The sequence below is a fragment of the Cyprinodon tularosa genome, unplaced genomic scaffold (assembly GCF_016077235.1).
Source record: "Cyprinodon tularosa strain WSP-4 unplaced genomic scaffold, ASM1607723v1 ctg437, whole genome shotgun sequence".
Classification (NCBI taxonomy): domain Eukaryota; kingdom Metazoa; phylum Chordata; class Actinopteri; order Cyprinodontiformes; family Cyprinodontidae; genus Cyprinodon; species Cyprinodon tularosa.
Window position 1 is genome coordinate 146,310 of NW_024039160.1, and position 21,365 is coordinate 167,674.

The 21,365-nt window shown below is 37.4% G+C and overlaps 1 protein-coding gene across 9 annotated transcripts in view; it reads left to right on the plus strand.

Moving 5' to 3' along the window:
* The window catches only part of LOC119792970 (ELKS/Rab6-interacting/CAST family member 1-like), a 163,860-nt gene extending 145,849 nt beyond the window's left edge, over positions 1-18,011 (plus strand). For all 9 annotated transcript variants that reach the window (XM_038299841.1, XM_038299846.1, XM_038299843.1 and 6 more), the window contains one exon: positions 17,800-18,011. In XM_038299841.1, the coding sequence (XP_038155769.1) occupies positions 17,800-17,937 (138 nt within the window). In that variant the 3' untranslated portion in view covers positions 17,938-18,011. The remainder of the gene's footprint in view (positions 1-17,799) is intronic.
* Positions 18,012-21,365: the final 3,354 nt, after the last annotated feature.

The following is a 21,365-nucleotide window of genomic DNA, read 5'->3' on the forward strand; positions in this document are numbered from 1 at the left end:
ACATCTGTTCTCTTAGATATTCTGATTAAATAATTTATCTCCAACTAATATATTTTTTAGTTCCTTGTTAAATAAACATTTTAGCTGGAACCCTCCTGGATTATCCTGATCAGTGCATTAGGTGATGTTTTATTTGAAGGTTATTTTCCCCTCCAGAAGGATGCACACCTTCATGTTTTTGGAGCTGATTGTAAAACATGATGTCACCTCATTGTGAAAGGCAAATTTTTTCATCACATACCAATGTAATGTATGCTTCCAAGCGCTTACATTGCTCTCCTGTCAGCCTAGCACATGATAAACGATGTTTTAGAAAAGATAAAAAATGTTTTAATACATGCATTTTTTGTAAGAAGTCTTTAATGTTTGGAGCAAACTCAAACCATATAAACTGCATGAAGCTGTACAGCGCAACTGGTGGGGGGGGTATTTCCCACGTATGTAATGTGAGGACAGTGTGGATTGATAGATCAGATAAAGCGGAAGCATATTTGTTCTGCACAAACATGTGAGTGACGGATGTCAAAAAGCTCTCACTGGAGATTTTCTTGAACCGCAGATGTTAGAGAATCGCACCAGATGTGGTTGAAGCTGGTAACGTACTGTAAGGCAACTCTTTACTGTTTAGTCAGACTTTTCTGAAGCATGAAAGCAGTAAAGGCACACAGATTGGTCCTCCATACATACATTTAGACATTTACTGGGAAATGTTTGCCTTTGCATATTTTCTTAATGAACCTAAGCATGCTTTTTCTCCCTTAATGTGCGTTAGCTTCATCTCTCTGTTTAGTCTCAGTTGGACTACAAAGTTCTGTCTTGTATGGTGAGGTTATCCTGAAAGCACGGTTTTCTCTACCATAGTCATAATAATAAGAAGCTTTATGGCTCAATGACGCCTCTAATGAGCACTGAAGAGAGCTGGCAGCAAATTTTTCCACTCTCCCTCACAAACTCAGGAAGTCTCTTTCTGTCCCTATTAAAGGCCTGAAATATGGTGGTTAAAGAAAAACGTATTTTTTGTGTTTTTATTCGTGCAAATGCATGTGGGTGTTGCGCCGCCTTACTGTTTGGAAGCTCTCTGGACCTTGTGGTGGATGTTTGCACTAGAGTATGTGTTACTGTAAGTCTATTTAAGTCCCCAGCTTGTATATTTGTGTGTCTTTGGTACCATAAAAATGAATGAAGTGTTACTGGCTGAAATGTCAGCGTGTGACTCTCTATCAGCTAAACTTTAAATAGTTCCAGGTTGGTAAGTGCGTGTTTTTTGGCCAGCTCAAACTGGAGAAACATCAGAAAAATGGGCTCTTGATCCAGTATGTACAACTCGGCAAGTTATTGCAATGAAAAAAAAAGCCACAAAATTACAGAATGTAGACGTCAGTCTTATACTGGGACGTCTTTATGTTAAAGAAAATAGGTTTGTGGGTTTACAACTTTTTTATACAATAAGATAAATGTTGGATGTTGTTAGAACAGATCAAAGTCACCTTATAACTAACTCTTGGTCCAGTAAGTTGTAACTTTTTGAGCTACAACTCAACTTAAGATTAAATTAAAACCTTTAGCAAAGCCTAGTCTTTGTATAATTTTCACAACGTCAAGTTATGTCTAATAAATTTGTATATCAATATAACATTTACTTCAATTATTCAAGATGACATTTGGAATTCAGGTCAAATATAGATTCGTTGTGGCTTTATACATTTCAAACACAGATTTTAAGTGTTTTGGTGATTATGATTTTTAAACAATTATAACAAAACTTAGTTTCTTAGACTCTTCAGCATAAGGCCTTAACAAATTCGTTGACTGATATTGGTCGGTGATTCCACAGGAGCGACTGAATCAAATGCAGCACAGAGATCTGACAGGACAAATACAGCTACGAGTCCATTCCCTGAGGATATGAGAACATCTTTATCAGAGCTGCTTTAATAAAATGAAGGAAGGAAGGAAGGAAGGAAGGAAGGAAGGAAGGAAGGAAGGAAGGAAGGAAGGAAGGAAGGAAGGAAGGAAGGAAAAAAAGATGAAAAAAGAAGGAAGGAAAAAAAGATGAAAAAAGAAGGAAGGAAAAAAAGATGAAAAAAGAAGGAAGGAAAAAAAGATGAAAAAAGAAGGAAGGAAGGAAGGAAGGAAGGAAGGAAGGAAGGAAGGAAGGAAGGAAGGAAGGAAGGAAGGAAGGAAGGAAGGAAGGAAGGAAGGAAAAAAAGATGAAAAAAGAAGGAAGGAAGGAAGGAAAAAAAGATGAAAAAAGAAGGAAGGAAGGAAGGAAAAAAAGATGAAAAAAGAAGGAAGGAAGGAAGGAAAAAAAGATGAAAAAAGAAGGAAGGAAGGAAGGAAAAAAAGATGAAAAAAGAAGGAAGGAAGGAAGGAAAAAAAGATGAAAAAAGAAGGAAGGAAGGAAGGAAAAAAAGATGAAAAAAGAAGGAAGGAAGGAAGGAAAAAAAGATGAAAAAAGAAGGAAGGAAGGAAGGAAAAAAAGATGAAAAAAGAAGGAAGGAAGGAAGGAAAAAAAGATGAAAAAAGAAGGAAGGAAGGAAGGAAAAAAAGATGAAAAAAGAAGGAAGGAAGGAAGGAAAAAAAGATGAAAAAAGAAGGAAGGAAGGAGGGAAGGAGGGAAGGAGGGAAGGAAGGAAGGAGGGAAGGAAGGAAGGAATATTATTTTAGATTGGACCAATAAAAAAATCTTTTTAATACAGAAACTTCAGCATAATAAAAACATTTAATACTTGCTTAAAGGTTATTTTCAGTATGTAAGTTTAATCTGACAATAATCATAAAAGTTGTTTAATTTAGACATTAACCATTCATAATATTTGGAGTTCACTTTTTAAACTGCTTGGATGAATATACTTGCTGATTATGTCCTCATTTATTTACATGCAACTGCAACGGTCTGAATTGTAGATGTTTAAAAATATTTATAGACTCTATTAAAGCTTGTCTGAAATTATTTATAAAATAAATTTGTATGTATACAATAATACCTATACATTTCTAGAAGTAACTTGTGGTAATTTTCTAAGTAAATGCAGATTTTTTGCATTTTTTTAAGCAAAATGAATCCAAAACTTATTGTTTTTCTAATTTTAGGGGAAGGAAATAAGGATAGTATGCGAGCTCTACAAACCAACAAGCAACGGCAACCAGCTATGTTCCTTTCTTTAAATTTAAATAGTATTAATGCATCACTGTCAGTTTAAGGTATTGATAAAGGGGAGAAAATGATGCATATGAACTCTTTTAGTTTGTTAACAATAGTTTTGTTTAAATCTCCAATTGGATGAATTGTTGAGAACAATATCAAGACCTTAGATGTTGTTTGTTTAATTTGTTTTCCCTTTTTCCAGTGTCCGTATTTACACTCTCATTTATTCAAGCATGGAAAACTGTTTTCTTTGTTCCAGATATAGAATGTAATATATTTGGTTTCCGATGTATATAATCATTGTTTTTCCAGTTTTATCCTCTGATATCCGGAGGGTAAAATGATGCCCTCTTCCTGGACTGGCAGGAACAATGTGTGAGCAATAATGTGTCTGTGTGAAAGCAAGGCTTTGGCTCTAAGGTCACAGATTGGGTGAAATCTGATTGACAGGACATACAAAAACAGGACAGGGCAGAGCTGGAACCTAAACATCACCACTGATAATGCAGACTGTAAATACATGGCTAACAATGGAAGTGGAAGTCCAGCTATGTGCATGACTGTCTGTTTAAGTGGGATTTTAGCATCCGCTGCGATTAAAGCATTCAGTCATGGTTAAAAAAGAGGTACATCCTCTTTAGCAGCTCGCATGAAAAGTCAACGGTTATAAATATCATCCTGGTTATCTGTGGCAAACATTTGCATTTATCCTATCTGTAATTTTAATGCCCTTAGATTTGTGGCTCTAACTAAATTAAAAGTATGAATACTTTAGTAATCTACACCTGAAATATTGAGATGCACACATCCACTAAATTAATTAGCACTGCAGATGTGTGTACATAAGTGCTTGTTTTGTACATTAGAATTGACTATATACTGCGGTTTAGTTGTAAATAATACCCGGAATAGAAAAAAAAAATTACAATGCTGAATATATCTATATGATTTAATTTCTGGACATTATGTTAACACATATTTACTTTACATATTACCTACATGTAAAGGACATCTTTAAACTGCAGGGAAGAGTAAAAAGGAGGAGAAATGAGGTTTGTGTTTAGCAGAAACTGAGTCCCATCTGTTTGTTCGGAGTTGTGGTTTAGGGTGTCTAGGCTAGGCTTTCATTTGGAGGCTCTGCTTCCTGCTCCAAGGATGGTTGTTTTCTCTTCAAATAATGACACATAGGACCATTATGACTGTTGTGCACATAGACATGTCCATACGCTGTGTCTCATTACTTTAAGGACAATAGATCAGCTTATCTCCTGCTGCCAAAAATAAACAAACACCAAACTGGTCCAAAAACAAAGTCTGAAGTGATTAATGCATGTGTGTGCTTTGAGGCATTTGTGTTTATTTTGTGTGAACAAACCAAATACACATTAAAAAAAAATTAAAGAAATGAATAAATTGTGGGACTCAGTGACACACACCAGGTCTGAGTACCTATTTCAAAGCCACACAATCACAAACGCACACATTTTGGCCTTCACTGGTCATTACTGACAAACTGCTGGTTTTCAGACTTGTTGAATCCGGGCTTAATGGCTTTACCAGGCGACCTCTTTTCCCATGCCTAGGTTTTTTTTTTTCTGTCCTTCTCTCCTCAACCTTGAACTTTCCTCTTGGCGTATCCCTTTCTCTCTTCTGTTTGTCTCTTCCCATTCTTCTTGACTTTCCTAATGTCACTGCCCATCGCTCTGGCTGCTCCATCTTCTTCTCTGGTCCCATTTTGGCTGCAGCCTTTCCTTTCTGCGGTTGCTTCCCTTTCTTTCCTCGTTCGGTGGTAATGCAAATACAAGCTGACCATGGCGACAGGTGAAGGCCAAAGACTTCCATTTACACGCAAAGTCAAACGTTCAGAGAGCTGCTTTCCACCTTCAAGCCGTTCCCATTTTTTATCCAAAGTCCTGCACTCCTCACAGAGTTATTCATAGCGGAGGTCCAGCTTCACACTTTCATTCAGCATAAGTGTTGCAGATGTCTCCCTCAACAAGTTCATGCCCTCTGCAGACGTACTGGAACAATTTACTTCATGATTGTTGTAAGACACTGTAGGCATTGGACCAAAAGCAGCACTTAGTCCTGCTGCTGCTAAAGTAATGTCATGTATACAATGTTTTTTTGTTTTTTTAACTTTGTTATTTCAGTTAAAAACTTCTTTAAAAAATCAGAAATAAAAAACTACAGAATACAGTACTAGTTTTGAAAGGCTTTTAAATGAGATTATTATGGCCCATAAGCTATAAGTTTTCTCTTTTTTTATATCATGTATTTCCAAACAGCTGAAACTTTTTTTTTTATCCTATAAGCATAAATAAAGTTTGATAGCCTGGTTGCAGCCAGTTGACTTACTGTGTAAACAATATGTGGGGGAGGGGCAGGCCTTTGTTAAAATGGATTTAAAGTGTAGGCTTTGAAGCCCTGGGTAGGGTTTTAATAAAGGTAAGGTTTTATAAGACACAAAAAACATAGTAATTAAAGCTACGTTCCCATCTTTTCCTGAACAACACAGGTCCGTTTTTTTTTTTTTTCAAATGCAAGCCTGTATGGTATTGATATTAGGCAAAGGTCATTATTCTGCATTTTGCTTAACAGAAAACGAAGGATAAACAACAACCATGATAGATGATGATGCAGAACTTCCCTTAAGAAGTTTGCATTGTTAATGTACTGGCTGCATTTGGAAAAGAAATGAAAGATGTGCTCCAGCACTACCCTCCATGTTTACTACTATAAAAACAGCATGTTCGCTATGTGTGACGTCATTGCATCCTCTACTGCACATGCTGAACGCTTAAAGGAATAGTACACCCAAAACATGATTAGCCTTCATTTTCTACTCACCCCCATGCTGAACAACACTCTGGAGTACTTTTTTGATATCTCAAATGCATCTGGAGATCTGGGAGGCTTCTTGCTGTCTGCTGACATTCGAATAATGGAGGTCTATGGTGACCGAGACAGAAAGGTCCATAAAAGTCCACAAAAAACGTGTCAATATTCCTCCATACTGCTCGTCCAATGTATTCCAAGTGTCCTGAGTGGGTAGCATCCAGAATTTACTCGAAACGAAGCCATTTAGAATGTTTTTAGAGCATAAACAGTAGTGTATAGGATTTCCTGAAAGCGCGCACACGCGCGCTCACGACGCTACGGAAGCCGGCAGACCAAACCAGCGCATTCAGCTCGGCAAAGAACTCATGCTCTTCCTCAACACTGAAGTCCTCAGTTATTTTTCTTTCGTTGTTTCTTTCTTTGCACAGGTAAACAGCACATTTCTTCTTCTACGCTTGCATTATTGGAAGAGCAGACGCTGAATGCGCACTTTCATCTGGTTTGATCTGCCGGCTTCCGTAGCGTCGTGAACGTGCATGTGCGCGCTTTCAGGAAATCCTATCCACTACTGTTTATGCTCTAAAAACATTCTAAATGACTTCGTTTCGAGTAAATTCTGGATGCTACCCACTCAGGACACTTGGAATACATTGGACGAGCAGTATGGAGGAATATTGACACGTTTTTTGTGGACTTTTATGGACCTTTCTGTCTCAGTCACCATAGACCTCCATTATTTGAATGTCAGCAGACAGCAAGAAGCCTCCCAGATCTCCAGATGCATTTGAGATATCAAAAAAGTACTCCAGAGTGTTGTTCAGCATGGGGGTGAGTAGAAAATGAAGGCTAATCATGTTTTGGGTGTACTATTCCTTTAATAGTCTGATTTCAGAAAAAAATCATGAGCATTAAGGCTAGCAGCTGGGAAAGCCTTAGAAAGGCTCTAAAAAATCAGCTGGTGACCAGAAATGGACAATATTGAACTTGACTTGCCTTCTTATCACTACCCCCACATATGGAAATGCCAGCAAAGCATTTAACCCTTTATAGGGCAAGTTACCGTTTTGGATCACTTGCATACCCCTTAGAAATGGATCTAGAAGCACAATATCTATATACAGCCATTCTACAGATGCTGTACAACTTATTTTGGTATTTGACCAAATAGATGAGCCCTTGAATGATAGATGACCTGCTGAAAATTAAGTTGGAAAAAAGAATAGCAAGTCAAGAAAAATGGGTAAAAAGCTGATTGAAAAGTTAGAAAGTAAAGCTAAAGGGTTAATATGCATTTAAGGTTATGTTGTATAAAAAATAAAAAATAAAGTGTTTTTCATGAATTTCTTAATATATTCGGGCAAGTTTGTGTTTCTTATTAATACATTAACACTAATTTTTGCCATCAAAATATCCATATTTTTTTAATGTTACAAAGATAATAAGGTCTCGTGCTGGATTCCAGTATCACACTACAAAAATGATCTAAAAAATTGTGAAAATGTCTTAAAATAAGTGTATTCACCCTTAATTTGAGCAGGTAAATAAGTAAATCTCCCAGTGGAAGAAGCATTTTTATCCTTAAAATCAAATTATTTGATATTATGCACTTGAAATAGGAGACTGCACTTTTTTTCCTTATTTTAAATCTAAATTTTGTTATTCCATTTGCAAAGTGTCTCATTTACCTGCTCAATTCAAGAAAAAATGCACTTATTATAAGAGAAAATTACTTAATTTAGATATTTAAAGTCTTTCACAGAGTGCCCTATAAAGGGTTAAATAAAGTTTCTACTGAGAAATTATATATTTTTTTGTCAGTATCATTTCTACTCTTCGCCCAGAGTAGAAATGATAGAGGAGAGAGGAAGATTTAAGCAAACACCAAGAAGGCTAAAGAAGAAGGCCATAATATAATTTAAATGTTGATTTTTTTTATTTTTTCTATGATTCGTCTTTTCAAAGGTGACATTTTTACAATAAAATCAAAACCAGGGTGTTTATAACTTAATCTGCTTTACAAAGGTTGAACTAATGTTCTTTATATGCTTCAAATTGTCTCAATAGATCTGCTTTGACTGCACACAATTAATGCAGCAGGATTGTTCTCGTTTTCTCTCTTCAGCGGTTTATATTGTAAGTCCAGCCCTGTGTCCTCGGTCCTCGAGGGCCAATCCAAGTCTCATTTATATGCCTTGTAAGTCCTGTTCCCCATGTTGTTGTAATGCAAGCTACAGATCCATGTGGCCTATTTGTTAGATGGTGGAAACCTTTGAAGTCTGAGCTTGTAAATATGCATCTGTTCCTAAAACCAGTTTAGCTTGTTAAATAGCCCATTAAAATAAAATAACCAACTTATGTTGTTTTGCCCACCAAACACTTTCTTCAGAGATGTTAAAGAGCGCAGTGTTCCATTCCTCCAGGAGCAGTTTTTAGCCACAAGTCGTCAAGCAGTGTTCCCACCACCGCTCGTTAGCTTATGTTATTAGCCAAGCTGCCTCCAGTGCGACTGTGCTGGACATTATGTGGGCACGTTTGGGTTTGGTGGAGCGCACACGGCCAACTTCTGAAGCATTTTACACACAGTGTAGTCTGTAAGAGCAGGAGAGTTTGAAGAAAAACAGGCAGATTTGAAGTCTGTAGAGGCCTATTTATATGTTTTGTTGCTCATAATAGTATTTCTGTGGCACTTTTTTAGTGTTTCTACTTTGCTTTAGGCTTTATATCATATAATTCCCCCCATTATAGAGTAGAAATGGGTTCAAATACACCCTGCAGACATTTTCAGATTCCTGATCCTTGCTCTCTTTACGCCTAAGTGTTTTTCTTCTGTACTGCTTCTACTTTAGAGTTCTGCATTTGATAGTTGTTTTCCTATATATTTAAAAGACGAACATGCTTGCTTTGTTGCAGTTTGAGCCTATTTAAAGAGTTTTCAAAGACAAGATTTTAGGAAATGCTATGTTTTTTCTTATAATTATTTAGGTGTAATTATGGTTTAAAGAGAACATTCAGTTGCTTTAATAAGAAACAAAGTCTTAGTTAATACAGTTGCCCTAATTCATTTTGTTTCAGATTTCATTAGGACAAAAGTATCTTCTTTCATTAATTAAAAGGCCCTTTATCTTTAACCACCTGATTTTTTTTTTCTTTATTTGAGCTTCTTCCAAGGCCCCTCTCAATATATCTGTTGCTGTATTCAAACAAACTAAACTAGGCTAATGAATATTGTTGATGCAGTTTATACGGCTCCTTATAAAAGCTCATTACACTGTCTCACCAGCTTGCAGAAAAGTGCAGCATTTCCATAGTTTTTTGTGGGGGTTCTGCAGTATAGCTAGTCGATTCAGTAGAGAAAATCCCTTGAAAATCCATTGACTGGACTGATCTGAACATGACGAGACCCATTTCACTGTTTCACTTGCTGTAAGAGTTATTTGGGCTGTGTGTGTGCGTGTGCGTGTGTGTGTGTGTGTGGGGGGGGGGGGGGGGGGGGTATTCCTCCTTCTCCCTAATCTTAAGTCTTTTTCAGACTCCACTTGTTTGGCCTCCAGGGTTATTTTATATTTATTTTATATCCATCAATACTCACATTAATTCTGCAAATAGGACTGCTTGGGACTTTCTTTGAACAACTCCAACCTATTTATGGTGTGAACAACTTAAATTTGTTTTTTCCGCCTTGGCTCTGCATCTCTGCTGCTCCTCCAGAGTCACCATAAGCCTATTTGCTGCTGCTCTGAATAAAGCTCTGCTTAAACATTTTAAAATCTTTAATAAGCAATGCTAATATCTATAGTAAGTGACCCTGAGGAGGTTGGAATTAGGGTTGTATTTGGAATTTAGGGTTTGACATATCATTTTGAAGAGGATTTTACACATTTGCAACTTAACATTCGCCATATTTCTATTTGTAAATAATTTTGAGTTTTTTTTCTTTTCCCTTTAACGTTAAAAGAAAGGTTTATCACAAAATATGAAGTCAAAGTTTCATAGTGAACTTTTTCTCTCTGAGGAGACACCAGATTCACTACTCAGGTAAGGTTAAATTAGTCCAATCCTTAAAAAGTTTGGGTGTTGAACAAAACAGCAGTGAAGTGGATGGAAAGAGACATTTGGTTTAAGTTGTTCTAAATTAAATCCCTCTTTGAGAAACCAAAGGTAATTAAGTCCTTCACAGTCAGATGATACATTGGTAATTCCTTTCCTTTCTTCCTCCTTTGTGGAGTGTTTGTTCATGCTCCTATCTTCCTCTTCTGACTTATGGTGTCTTTAGAAAACATTAGCATTCCTCTGCAAAGAGGTTCAAGCCCTGCAACATGTGTCAGGAGGTCAGTGCACACACACATCTAAGCTGTCATCCTCATTCTAGGGCTGATAACCTGTGTGTGAATGAACATGGGGCACAGGCTGTTTCTGCAGTGTTTGTGTGTGTGCCCCCCTCCCCCTAAGACAGATAATGATCAATCATGATAATGGAGTTTTAATGGCTGCAGTAAAAAAAAGCAAAACAGACCCTCTCTGTGTAAGAGACACACATAACCCTTTTCACCTTCATCTTCCCTTCTTTCCTTAGACCCTTCTCAGTCAATCAGAATAGGATCTTTAACCTCATGCTGTGAACTCCTTCACCTGTCACTTTAAAAAGGCTAAACTACCGTATCATACGTTCTGTCAGGAAGGACGAATCTGGCCTCTTCATTCTCTCCCCTTACATTAATCTGCCCCGTTTTTTTCAACCACACACTTTGATTTAAAACAGAGCATCCAAATTCATAAAAACTGAAGCTGTTCCTGCAGTAGAGCTTTAGATTTAGACGCAGATGGAGCATTTATTGCTTAGCCTCAAGTGGGACTTTCTCATTGGGGGATGGAATTACAAAGCCCACTAAGTAGCTTAACAATAAACCAGATTTCAATAAAGAATAGTGTCGATATTCTGCATAGAAATTGAAAAACATCAAGTTACTATCAGTCAAATGATTGAGTTATCTAGTCTTACTATTAGAGGGATATTAATAATGAGAATAAAATGCGTAATTCATATTTCCAATGAAAAATTTAGACCAGTACTCGCAAAAATCTCTTATTGACCAACTAAATCCCTCTAACCGGTGTACATCTATACTTGAGCTGAAACAATTAATGGATTAATCGTTTACTGGAGTCTAGAGACTCTAAAACACACCTTTAGCTGACGGAGCGACACACTTAGAGAAGTAATTATATCAAAACTGTTAAAAAATATATAAACATTTAGCATGTAAGATAAAAAAATTATTTATTTGTCAATATTTTCCACCCAGAACTCATCAAATGGAAAAGTTTTGGTTTCAACTGGTTTAATTTAATAAAAAATCTTCTTTAATTAACCTTTAGCTGTCAGATTATGAATCGATTAATCGAAAAAATAATCAACAGATTAATCGGATTTGGAAAAAAATTGTTAGTTGCAGCCCTAATCTATACCTATTAGATATTTGTATCTAAGGAAGAGACTAAATGTAACCTTGAAAACAACAAAACCTTTGAAACAAGCAAGAATTTACACAGCAAAACAGAGAACAAGCTTGATGGTTGGCAAATAATTATTAAGAAGTGCTAAAACTTAGGGGGGAATATTGCTTTTTTTTTTTTGATACAGACTAAGTTCAATTAAATGTCTTGCAGCTCACACATGAAGCAGAAGTCTGTAATCAAACAAAAGCAAGATAATGAAAATGTAACATCAAGAAAGGGACTAACACTTTATTTCTGTGTTGCAATCTTTATCTTTTCTGATCCTGATATAAAAAAATTAAAAAATCAATTATCGGTTCATAGTTCTTCTCCTGTTCATTTGTTTGTACTAAAGCTGTTCTTTTTAACCCATTTCTGGCCTATTTTGGACTGATTTTGTCAAACATGGGTCAAGGCCGCGTGAAAAAGCTCCACTAAACCAATTATCTCTTCTTAATCGTCCCTTATCTTTACTGCCGTGTTGTTCAGAAAGATTGCAGCTTAAAATGCAAAGCTATTAAGTTGAATTCCCTAAAAACACGGTCAATTTGATGCTGGCGATGTCACTGGGGTTCGCTGGAAAATAAAGCCTTCCCTCAATCGAAACACTCTCAAAGGTCTCTGTGGCCTGATAGGGTTAGAAGAACTGATATGAAAGGATGAAAATGATAAAAATCTGGGTGAAAACTGTCACGTAACAGATAACCTTGATAAGAGTTGGACTATGTGCTGAAAACTCCCCGCTCCTCCTCAAATCGAATTTCCCTTGCCTGTTATATGGTTGAGATTCCTGAAAGCTCTGATAATGCTGCATAGTTTTCTCCCTTAAATTCAAAATTGCCCCTAAAATCTATCTTCCTTTTTCTCCTCAGAGGTTTTTGGGTGGTGCACAGTAGATTTTCAAAGCATGTGTTTCCTATATCCATCACCTGGAAAGAGTGAATGAGTCAGACTGATTGTTTGGAGCGTATTGGGGGTAGTCACCCAAATGGGCCTAGAGTTACTCTTCTAACATGGCATTAAACTGTCCCGCATATTTTCTCTGAACCGTTTCTTTTATTGTTGTGTTTTCCCCACATCTGTGTTCATTGAAACCCCCCCTCACCACATTTCACCAATGGAGATAAAATTCATATTGCAGATGATGACACCGCTGCCGGGTATGGATAAGCTGGTCTGTTTTAGACATTTACTACCCCATCACCAATTACTTGAGTGATTGCTTTTCCCTAAAGGAGTTTCATGACTGAGAAGACAAAAAGCAGTTTCCTCCTTGGGTCAAATGGATCATAAACCCCTTTAAAAACCCCAAATGGCACACCGTCAGCACTGTCTACATGTTGCGTTGCTTAGTTCTGCTCCTTACATTGTCCCTTTTACACAGTAAACATTTGCAAACTGAGTAAATATATCCAAAATATATATTTTTATTTGGATTTCATCTTATGGAGGAGCATAAACTAAAAGCAAAAGGTCAATAATGAAGCTCCTAAAGCTGCATATCTTGTTTTATGTCTCTACCAGCTTTCATACATTCCTCCTATTTAGCTCAACCTCTGTCCGAATGAATGAAACTTAACCTTTCAAATCCTTGCACAGATTTTCTGTTGCTTTTTAGTTTGTGACTAAACTAGCCTATCTTAGGAATCCTTGTCCCGTTCTAAGCTCAACCTTCCCTCCAGTCTAAAGTCATTTCTAGCATTTCCCTATATTTGGCCTCTTATATTTCCTCATTAACTCTTTGAAACGTCCCTCATGCTGCTGAAGCAAAGCTTTCCCTCAGCATGATGCTGTTCTTAACGCCTTTGACCAGATCGGTGTGTTTCCTGCAGGGATCATGGCGAGCTGCAACCATTTGCAGTCTACTTACCTTCTTGACGTTCTTCCATTAGTACGAAACTTGTGGTTGATTCTCCCTCCTGAGCTAAAGGTCTTTGCAGCTCCTGCAATTAGATTTTTCTAAGATTTAAGTTGACAGTTGAAGTAGATGAAATTAGATGGTTTTCTAATATTTATTTTATAAGAATCTGTTTCTGTAAAAACTGACTTGCTTTGTCGGCAAACAATATTAGTGATAAATAGATATGAAAATAAGCGAAAACTGCTAATTAGAAGGAAGCTGCATCTAAGCGACTAAGCATCTATAAATAGATGCTTAGTCGAATAAATATGTTTTAGTTTGTATATTTTTTGATCATCATGTAATCAAATTCAGTTCAACAGTTTGGAATCAAGCATCACAAACTGAAGCTGCCAAGACCGCCAGAATTTAATAGAAATGTTTAAAACTGGTTTCAGATATCCTAATTTGTATCCCCTGGTTTGAGCCGAGATTCAGTAAAAAAAAAAAAAAGTTAACTATTTCAGTCTCTCCAATAATAAAAACGGCCCAATATATGGATAATAAGCAATATATGCATGTCCTTTATAGGGAGGGTTTCATTAATCATTAGTATTATTGCTTGGAGCACTTTTACACATGAATAACGCCACTGTTATATATAAAACCACCGAAGGTTTTCTGGCTAAAGGATGAGAGGAGAGTGGAGAGGTTCAGATATAATGAGGGGATATTTGCCAGTATCTGACCCAGGCCTCACACACACACACCATGGTAAATGTAGGCTTGTGTTACATGACTGTTTGTGCGGCACTCTTATTGATACAGATGTATCGGTCATTAAGCCAGTTAGATTTGACGTCTCAGCTCGACCGTGGCCAAAGAAAATAACAGCGTTGCTCTGCTACAGAAATGTTCCAGAGAGAGAGCCTCGCTGTGGTGTTTTCAGATTACAGACTCATGTGTTTAAATGTCTGTAGTTGTTTTGTGTCTGACTTCAAACATGCTTAGTAGTTACAAACGGCAAACCTCTAACCACTGGGCTACATTGGACTGGAGGCAGAGGTTACTGCCCTACGCCATGACGCCCTCCTCCTCTCTCGATACTTGGCTCCATCCTGCTCCTCTGTTTAATCCTCTAGAGACCCTCATTTCTCTGCTGTCAGCAAGAACTACCCCCCCCCCCCCAGCCATATTAATGTTGGGAGTACAGCATTACATAATGACTGCGTTAGTAACGGAGTTACGTTCCTCCGTGGGTCCTTCCCCCAAAGTTGAGATGTTTCTCTCTCGTTCCCTCTGAGTTCCAGTCGTGCCTCAGCATGTAGGTGTCCTCTGATTGGTGGATTGCTGGTAATCTGTCAGACCAGCATACCCATAGTCAATACCCGTTCATCCCTTTAGTTGTGTACAAAAAATACACTTTAAACTACCTCATAAATCCCTTTAGTCATGTACAAAAAAAAAGAAATGTTAAACTTTTTGGTGTTTGTTTTTTTTTTAAGCGTATGGCGATCTAATCTTAAACTGTTTTTTTGTACATGAATAAAAGGATACACCCCTGTCGAGGTAGTTTGAAGTGTATTTTTCGTACAAAGCTAAAGGGATAAACAGGACCAGACATCTAACATCTTGCGCATGCACATTGACTATGGGTATGCTGGTCTGACAGGGTATGCTGGTCTGACTGGGTATGCTGGTCTGACTGGGTATGCTGGTCTGACTGGGTATGCTGGTCTGACAGGGTATGCTGGTCTGACTGAACACCGGTCCCACTTTGTCCATATCAGTTGTTCTGTCCTTGGCGAAGACACCTTCACCAATCTTGCATTCTGTTGGTGGTCAGAGTCGATGTAACGGCAGCCTCGTCTCTAATAGTGTCTCCCTAAATCGCCTTTGCCAAACACCTTCCATGTTTTTACCATTTTTGGTTATTATTAGGGCTGGGTAAAAAAATCGATTTTGGATCGATTACTTTTATAGTCACGCTTGTGACGTTCACATTCAAATAAGCAGGAAAGATGCTCTCAAGATGACTTCAAGCCAGACAGCTGCAAATATAGCCACTAGTTTGACTGAAGACATTAACAAATGGAGGCTGACAAGCAAACACCCTGTAGTTGTTACAGACAATGCTGCAGATATGGTTTGTGCAGTGGAGATAATGCAGCTCATCCATGTCTGCTGTGCCCACACTGTGTCACATCTGCTTGCTTGTGTGAGGCTTCACTTTTTCACTTTTCACAAACAAGTTTGCACTTTTGAGACCGTTTTGTTCATATCTCAAGTTTAAACTGTCTGATTTACAAGTTTGCACTTTGTTTTTACATGACAGGAAAAAAATAAAATACATCAGTATTTCGAAACACAGTTGAACCACTTTCATTATTGTAAAAACAGATTGAATCGAAATTAGTCGATTTAGAACTGTATGAATCAAAATCGAATCGATTCAGGACTTTGGCGAAAATACCCAGCCCTAGTTTTATGCACATTTCAAACCTCTAGCTGCCAATTTAGAGTAAAACAAAATGAATTTAAAGAGTATTTCATCTTCTTTATTACTCCATCTACTTGTGCAACGCTGGCAGCTGAACAGCCCCATGGCGTAAGGCTGCCACCACCATTTGGATTTGAAAAATCTCAAAACCATCTGTCATTTTGACAGATAGAAATTCACACCCTGACCCCTTGGTGGCTAAAGTGCAATAATGATCTGTTTGAGGCAAAACTCCCAAAACTAATGAAAACAGCCTTGTAGGAATCCAACTTGACGCATTTAATTACACAGTTTAGGTCAATACAGAAGAGGAGGAATTTTGAGACGATGCATTCAGGCCACATCAGGTAAGTTTTAGTGCAATTGCTTAACTTCATTATTTTATGTTGAGTTTTTTTTTATAATTGCAGAGAAAAGTTATAAATATACATCATGGTTGAGGTAGATTAATCGTTCTTGACATGGATTGTGATAAAAATGTTTAGAAATGCTTTATTATTATTTAAAAATCAGTCAAAATGACAATTAAGAAAGTCTATGGGAACCTCTTGTGTTTTTCCAGGGCAGTTGTGGCTAACGTAGCTTAATTAACATATCAGAGTGTGAATGGCTAAATGTTGTTAAAAAGCTTTGGGGTCTTCAGACAAGACAGAAGTCCTTTACTATTTCCAGCTACAGCTATTTTGGTAGTTCAGAGCGCTGGGATAATGGGTTTTGTTCAACATGCCCAGAAAGACAGTGTACCTATGTGTTCTCTTAAGAAGCGTTTCACATTCAGAGCCATAGCTGGACCGAGCAGGATCAGACCGCAGCCCCATCAGAGCCTCCTCAGCCTGAAACTGTTGCTCCTGTGCGTCACTACCCACCCCCTCTATGGAGGGCATGTGGCTGCTTAGGAGTCATGCTTTGTGTCTTTCTGCCTGGAAGAGCTAACCTGACAATCAGATTGATGTGTAGAACTGAGTTGAGTTCTACGTTATCAATCTGGGATGGCTGCTGTTTAATCTGTGTTTAAAAAAAAGATGGACATTTAGTACAATGCTTAAAACTGATTGGGTGACGTGGCAGCTAGTACCGCCTTCTGTAGTACAATTTCAGCCAATCGACAGGATGATCACAGTAGGGTTCATCTGCAGCTTCTTGCGTGTTTTCACAACTAGTGGAGTAAGCTGTTAAATCAACCTTTTTTTCCAAATCCCATCTTCAAATGCACAAAGCGCTTCTCTTTTCTTAACGAGAAATTGGCGCTAATTTAGGTCCAACCGAGTCAATTACGGTATCAACAGGTGAGTCCTCCAGCGTAGTCCTGTCTGTAATGTCCGGTAAGGCCTCTCTGACTTTTTTTCCAGCGTTTCATTGTCATTACTCTGTCATACGTACAGAGCAACAAAATTAAATCTCTGCATTTAACCCATCCCCTTAAAGAGCAGAGGGCTGCTATCGTGCAGCGCCCGGGGAAGCAGTGTGGGGGTTAAAGGTCTTTCTTAGGGACCCAGAGTGGCAGTCTGTGGGAGTGGGGCTTAAACTCAGAACCTCAGAATTCCAAGAGCCATGTCCTAACCACTAGGTTGCCACTCCCCAAAGCAGGCATTAGCGTGAAGCGTCTTGCCTAAGGACCCTCACTGGCAGCTCATGACTATCATCATTCATACATCTCCCGCCCCAAAAACCACTGCTGGCATGTCATTGGTCGGACTAACTGATTGTCACGAGACGGACGTATTATTAGGAATCTTGAAACAATCCATCTTGCAGCGCAAAGTTATGGAAGAGCTGCTTACTCCCAAAGCCAGGTCAACTTGTCGTTTGCTGCTCTTGGTTTCAAAACTTTGTAACATTCTCACCTCCAGTTGACCAACTGGAATATTTTGGCTGCCTGGTTGTTTACCAGCTAAGGTTGAAATGCTATGAAAAGGTATGGAAAGAAAGTAAATAAAATAAAATCTTATCAGTTCTTCTTCTTGTTTCTTTTAGTTGGAGGCGGAGTTAGCACTGTGTGAGAGGGAGGGGGCGGAGCTCCAGGAGTATGCCAATCAGGTCCTGCAGCAGATCGCCGACCGATGCCCGGACATTTTGGAACAAGTCGTCAACGCCTTGGAGGACAGCTGCTGACTTTGCACACACACACACGCACACACTCAGAGTGAGACTGAGTTCACACTCATTTGCATGCAAAATTAAAAAAAGAAAAAGGAAAAATTGAGCGTGCACACACAAAAAGAATCAAACATCTCCTGCAAGCTGCCACAATCTTCCTGAAGCAGAATGATCATCATTGTTGGAGATGTTCTCTGTGCTTTAGTTTACGAAGACTTTTGGTACACTTTATGAGAGAAAAATACATTTCCATTGCCAGCTGAAGGAAATGGTGTTCCTTGGTCAGTCTAAAGTGCTTAATTGGCAGATTCAATCAGAATAGATATATTTTTCTAACTCTTCTTAGAAAGAAAGCACCTGACCATCTGTTCCACTCACCATAAGTCCTGGCAGACTGCGGTTCCACTGTGGGAAAACGTTTTCAACCTGAGACTGAAGCTTCATAAAATGATCCAGGCTGTTTCTGATGCTAGACTTGCACGTTTTTGCCACATTTTTTTGATTAGTTGAAGTATTTTTATTTCAGCTGCCTTTTGCTCTTTGCATCATTTGCTGCTATAATGTTTTTTTTTTCTTTTTAACATTTAGGCCTTTTTTGTTTTGATTAGAAAGTCCTTAAATTCCTCAGTACCTCCTTCGCCTACAGGCACCTTGGAAAGGATTGATAAAGAGCTTCAAAAGTGCATTTTTACAGCAGGATAATTATTTTTAGCTCTGCTGTTCATAGTACTTTGTACAGCCTTCTTTTGCCCATTCGAGAGCTTATGGTCTTTATATCACAAACTCAGAGCAGGTGCAGTGAGATATTGCATCATATATCTTTACACTGTCTCTCTATGTCGCCCATTTGTCCTTACGGTGGTTATTTCCCAAATGTTTGAGTTTATTATCCTGTTAAAATGTATTTTTTCTACCACACTTTGATTTACAATGTTTCAGTATTACCTGGCATTTGTGATGCCCTGCAGTCTAACTTTAATTTTAAACATTAAAATCAGCCTCTTTTAATACTAAAAATTTAAGGCAAAAATGAACAATTGTATCTGTTAATTTTTAAAATTAAAACACGCCTTATTAAAATGTCATGTTTTCCTCTCATAGTAGATGAGAGAAACCCGCCTCCGTTTCATTTCATGTTTAGACCCAAATGGAAAAAGAAGTAGGTTAATAACTAACTAAAAGTTTTAAAGACACATTTAGGAAGTAAAATATCAGCAAAAAAAAAATTTTGCTGCATTTTGTTTCCAGGTAATATTAATATTCTTTTACATTTTTTTCTCCTTCTTAATAGATGTAATAAAATAAAAAATAAAAAAAAACTCTTCGCCCACACTGCAAAAACGATCTAGAATTACGTAAAAGTTTCTTAAATTAAGTGTATTTACCCTTAATTTGAGTAGGTAAATGAGGTAGTTTGCCAATGGAATGAGTATTTTTACTCTTAAAATAAGATAATTAGATACTATCCACTTGAAATAAGACAATGCAATTGTGTTTTCTTATTTTAAGTGTAAATTGTCTTGTTCCATTGGCAAAATGCCTCTTTTACCTCCTCAATCCAAGAACAAATGCACTTATTTTAAGAAAAAATGACCTATCTAGGTTTAGATTTTTTTCAGTGCATACCTTTAGTGTTGCATAATGACTTTCTACCCATCCTTCCCAGAGGTGCACACAGCTGTGCAATGTGAGGGTGCTCCAGTTGTAAGTTGGATTTTCCGTTGTTTAAACTGTAAAGGAATATGTCTAACTGATATCATGAAGTTGTAATTTGTCGTTGCTCATGAACAACAATGAATCTCGCAGTAGAAACTTTATTCAAACACAGATGTACTGTAGATATAGACCACGTCTCAACTTCTGGAAAACCAACATCTTCTGTTCAGGTTAGTCGTCCTTTAAAACCTCGTCCTTCACTCTGTCCATTTAAGCGTTAAGAGGTAAAATCTGAACTCACTGAAAGGTCACCGTTTCTGAGAATAAAGGAAGTAAATGTTATATACAGATATGTTTTTCTTGTTTCTTTTGAAAGTGTGCATTAAAGTATTATCATATATCTGTTGGTCTGATTCATGACGTGTCAAAAATCCTTTTCTTTTGTCAGTTTGTGAATAATTGGTTTGTATGGATGTATGCTTAACCTGCAGCAGCTGTTTCCCACCAGGGAGACAGATTCATCTCGTTCTTGTTCAGTTTGGCACTGACAGTATTAGCATGGTTCAGATTATTATTTTTAATCAGATGTGTGATTGTTGAGACTTCTTTTGTCTTTTAAAAAGTCACCTGGTTGGAAACAAAGCTTGAAGATTTGGATTTATGTTTTCAGATCTAACTGGTTTTCAGGTTTTTTTATGCGCACATGAAAGCCGCTGGCTTCTTTAATTAAACATGTTTTTCGGATGGTTTATAAAACCTGTGTGTCTTATTTAAAGAAAAAAATCTGTCAGATTTAAGCTTGCGTGTTGTTCATTCTTTCGTTATTGTTTCTACTGTTTCTGACCGATACCATAAAGGTCGGTGACTGCGACTCGCTCTGAACTTGTGGACACATGAGAGAAATAAATAAATGAATGCTTTATCTTCACTCTTGTTTTAAGTCCTGTCAGTTTTTATGATTTCTTCTCTTGTTTTTGAGTTTCTGTTTAGACATGTATTGATAACAGGCCCCATTTAGGCTGCACATGGAAGAAGATAGAGGAGGAACGGGTGCAGGGGCCAGTGTCTGCAAGGAAAGGTAACAATGTACCACGTATGTTTAGATTAAATTATACTTTTTATATTTAAGAATGAACTGAGGATAAAATAAATAATCTTTTTCTATTTCTAAAAAGGAAATACGGGCTAGAGCTTTAAACTTTTTAAATTGCTGTAATCTACAAAGTCTTTACTAACTATATGAATCTAAACCTCCATGAGTATTTAGATTAAAACAACAAGGTCTAAGAAATCATATTGCATTTTTTATCATTAAATAAAAGTGGTTTCACTTTCCTGTTGGAAGAGCGCGTTTTGACCCCAGCAGCCGCCCTTTTAGGGAAAAAAAAACATTGGTTCCACCCATCGTTCTTAATCTGGGACACAAGTATTACTGGAAGCACTTGGACTGCATTTTAAGAGGTTCTAAAAATGAGAAAAATGCAAACAAATCAATCGTAAAGAAGAGCCAATGAGCAGAAAGAGAAATGCACGGCACAAACTGTAGCAGACGATTTGAACCAGGAGTGATCTTTGAATTTAGCTCTAAAAGCAGAGCTTAGATGAATGAAATTAAATTAATCTCAGCTGCTTGAAAGCAAGTAGGATTTTTCCACTGAGCTGCTCAGTTATCAGGCTAACTGTAATACAATCTCAAGTTTTTTTTATGAAATTTAAAAATCATTTAAATGTAGATAAACTTTGTTTTGTTTTATTTTCCATCAGATATAATTAATTTCTATTTTTAA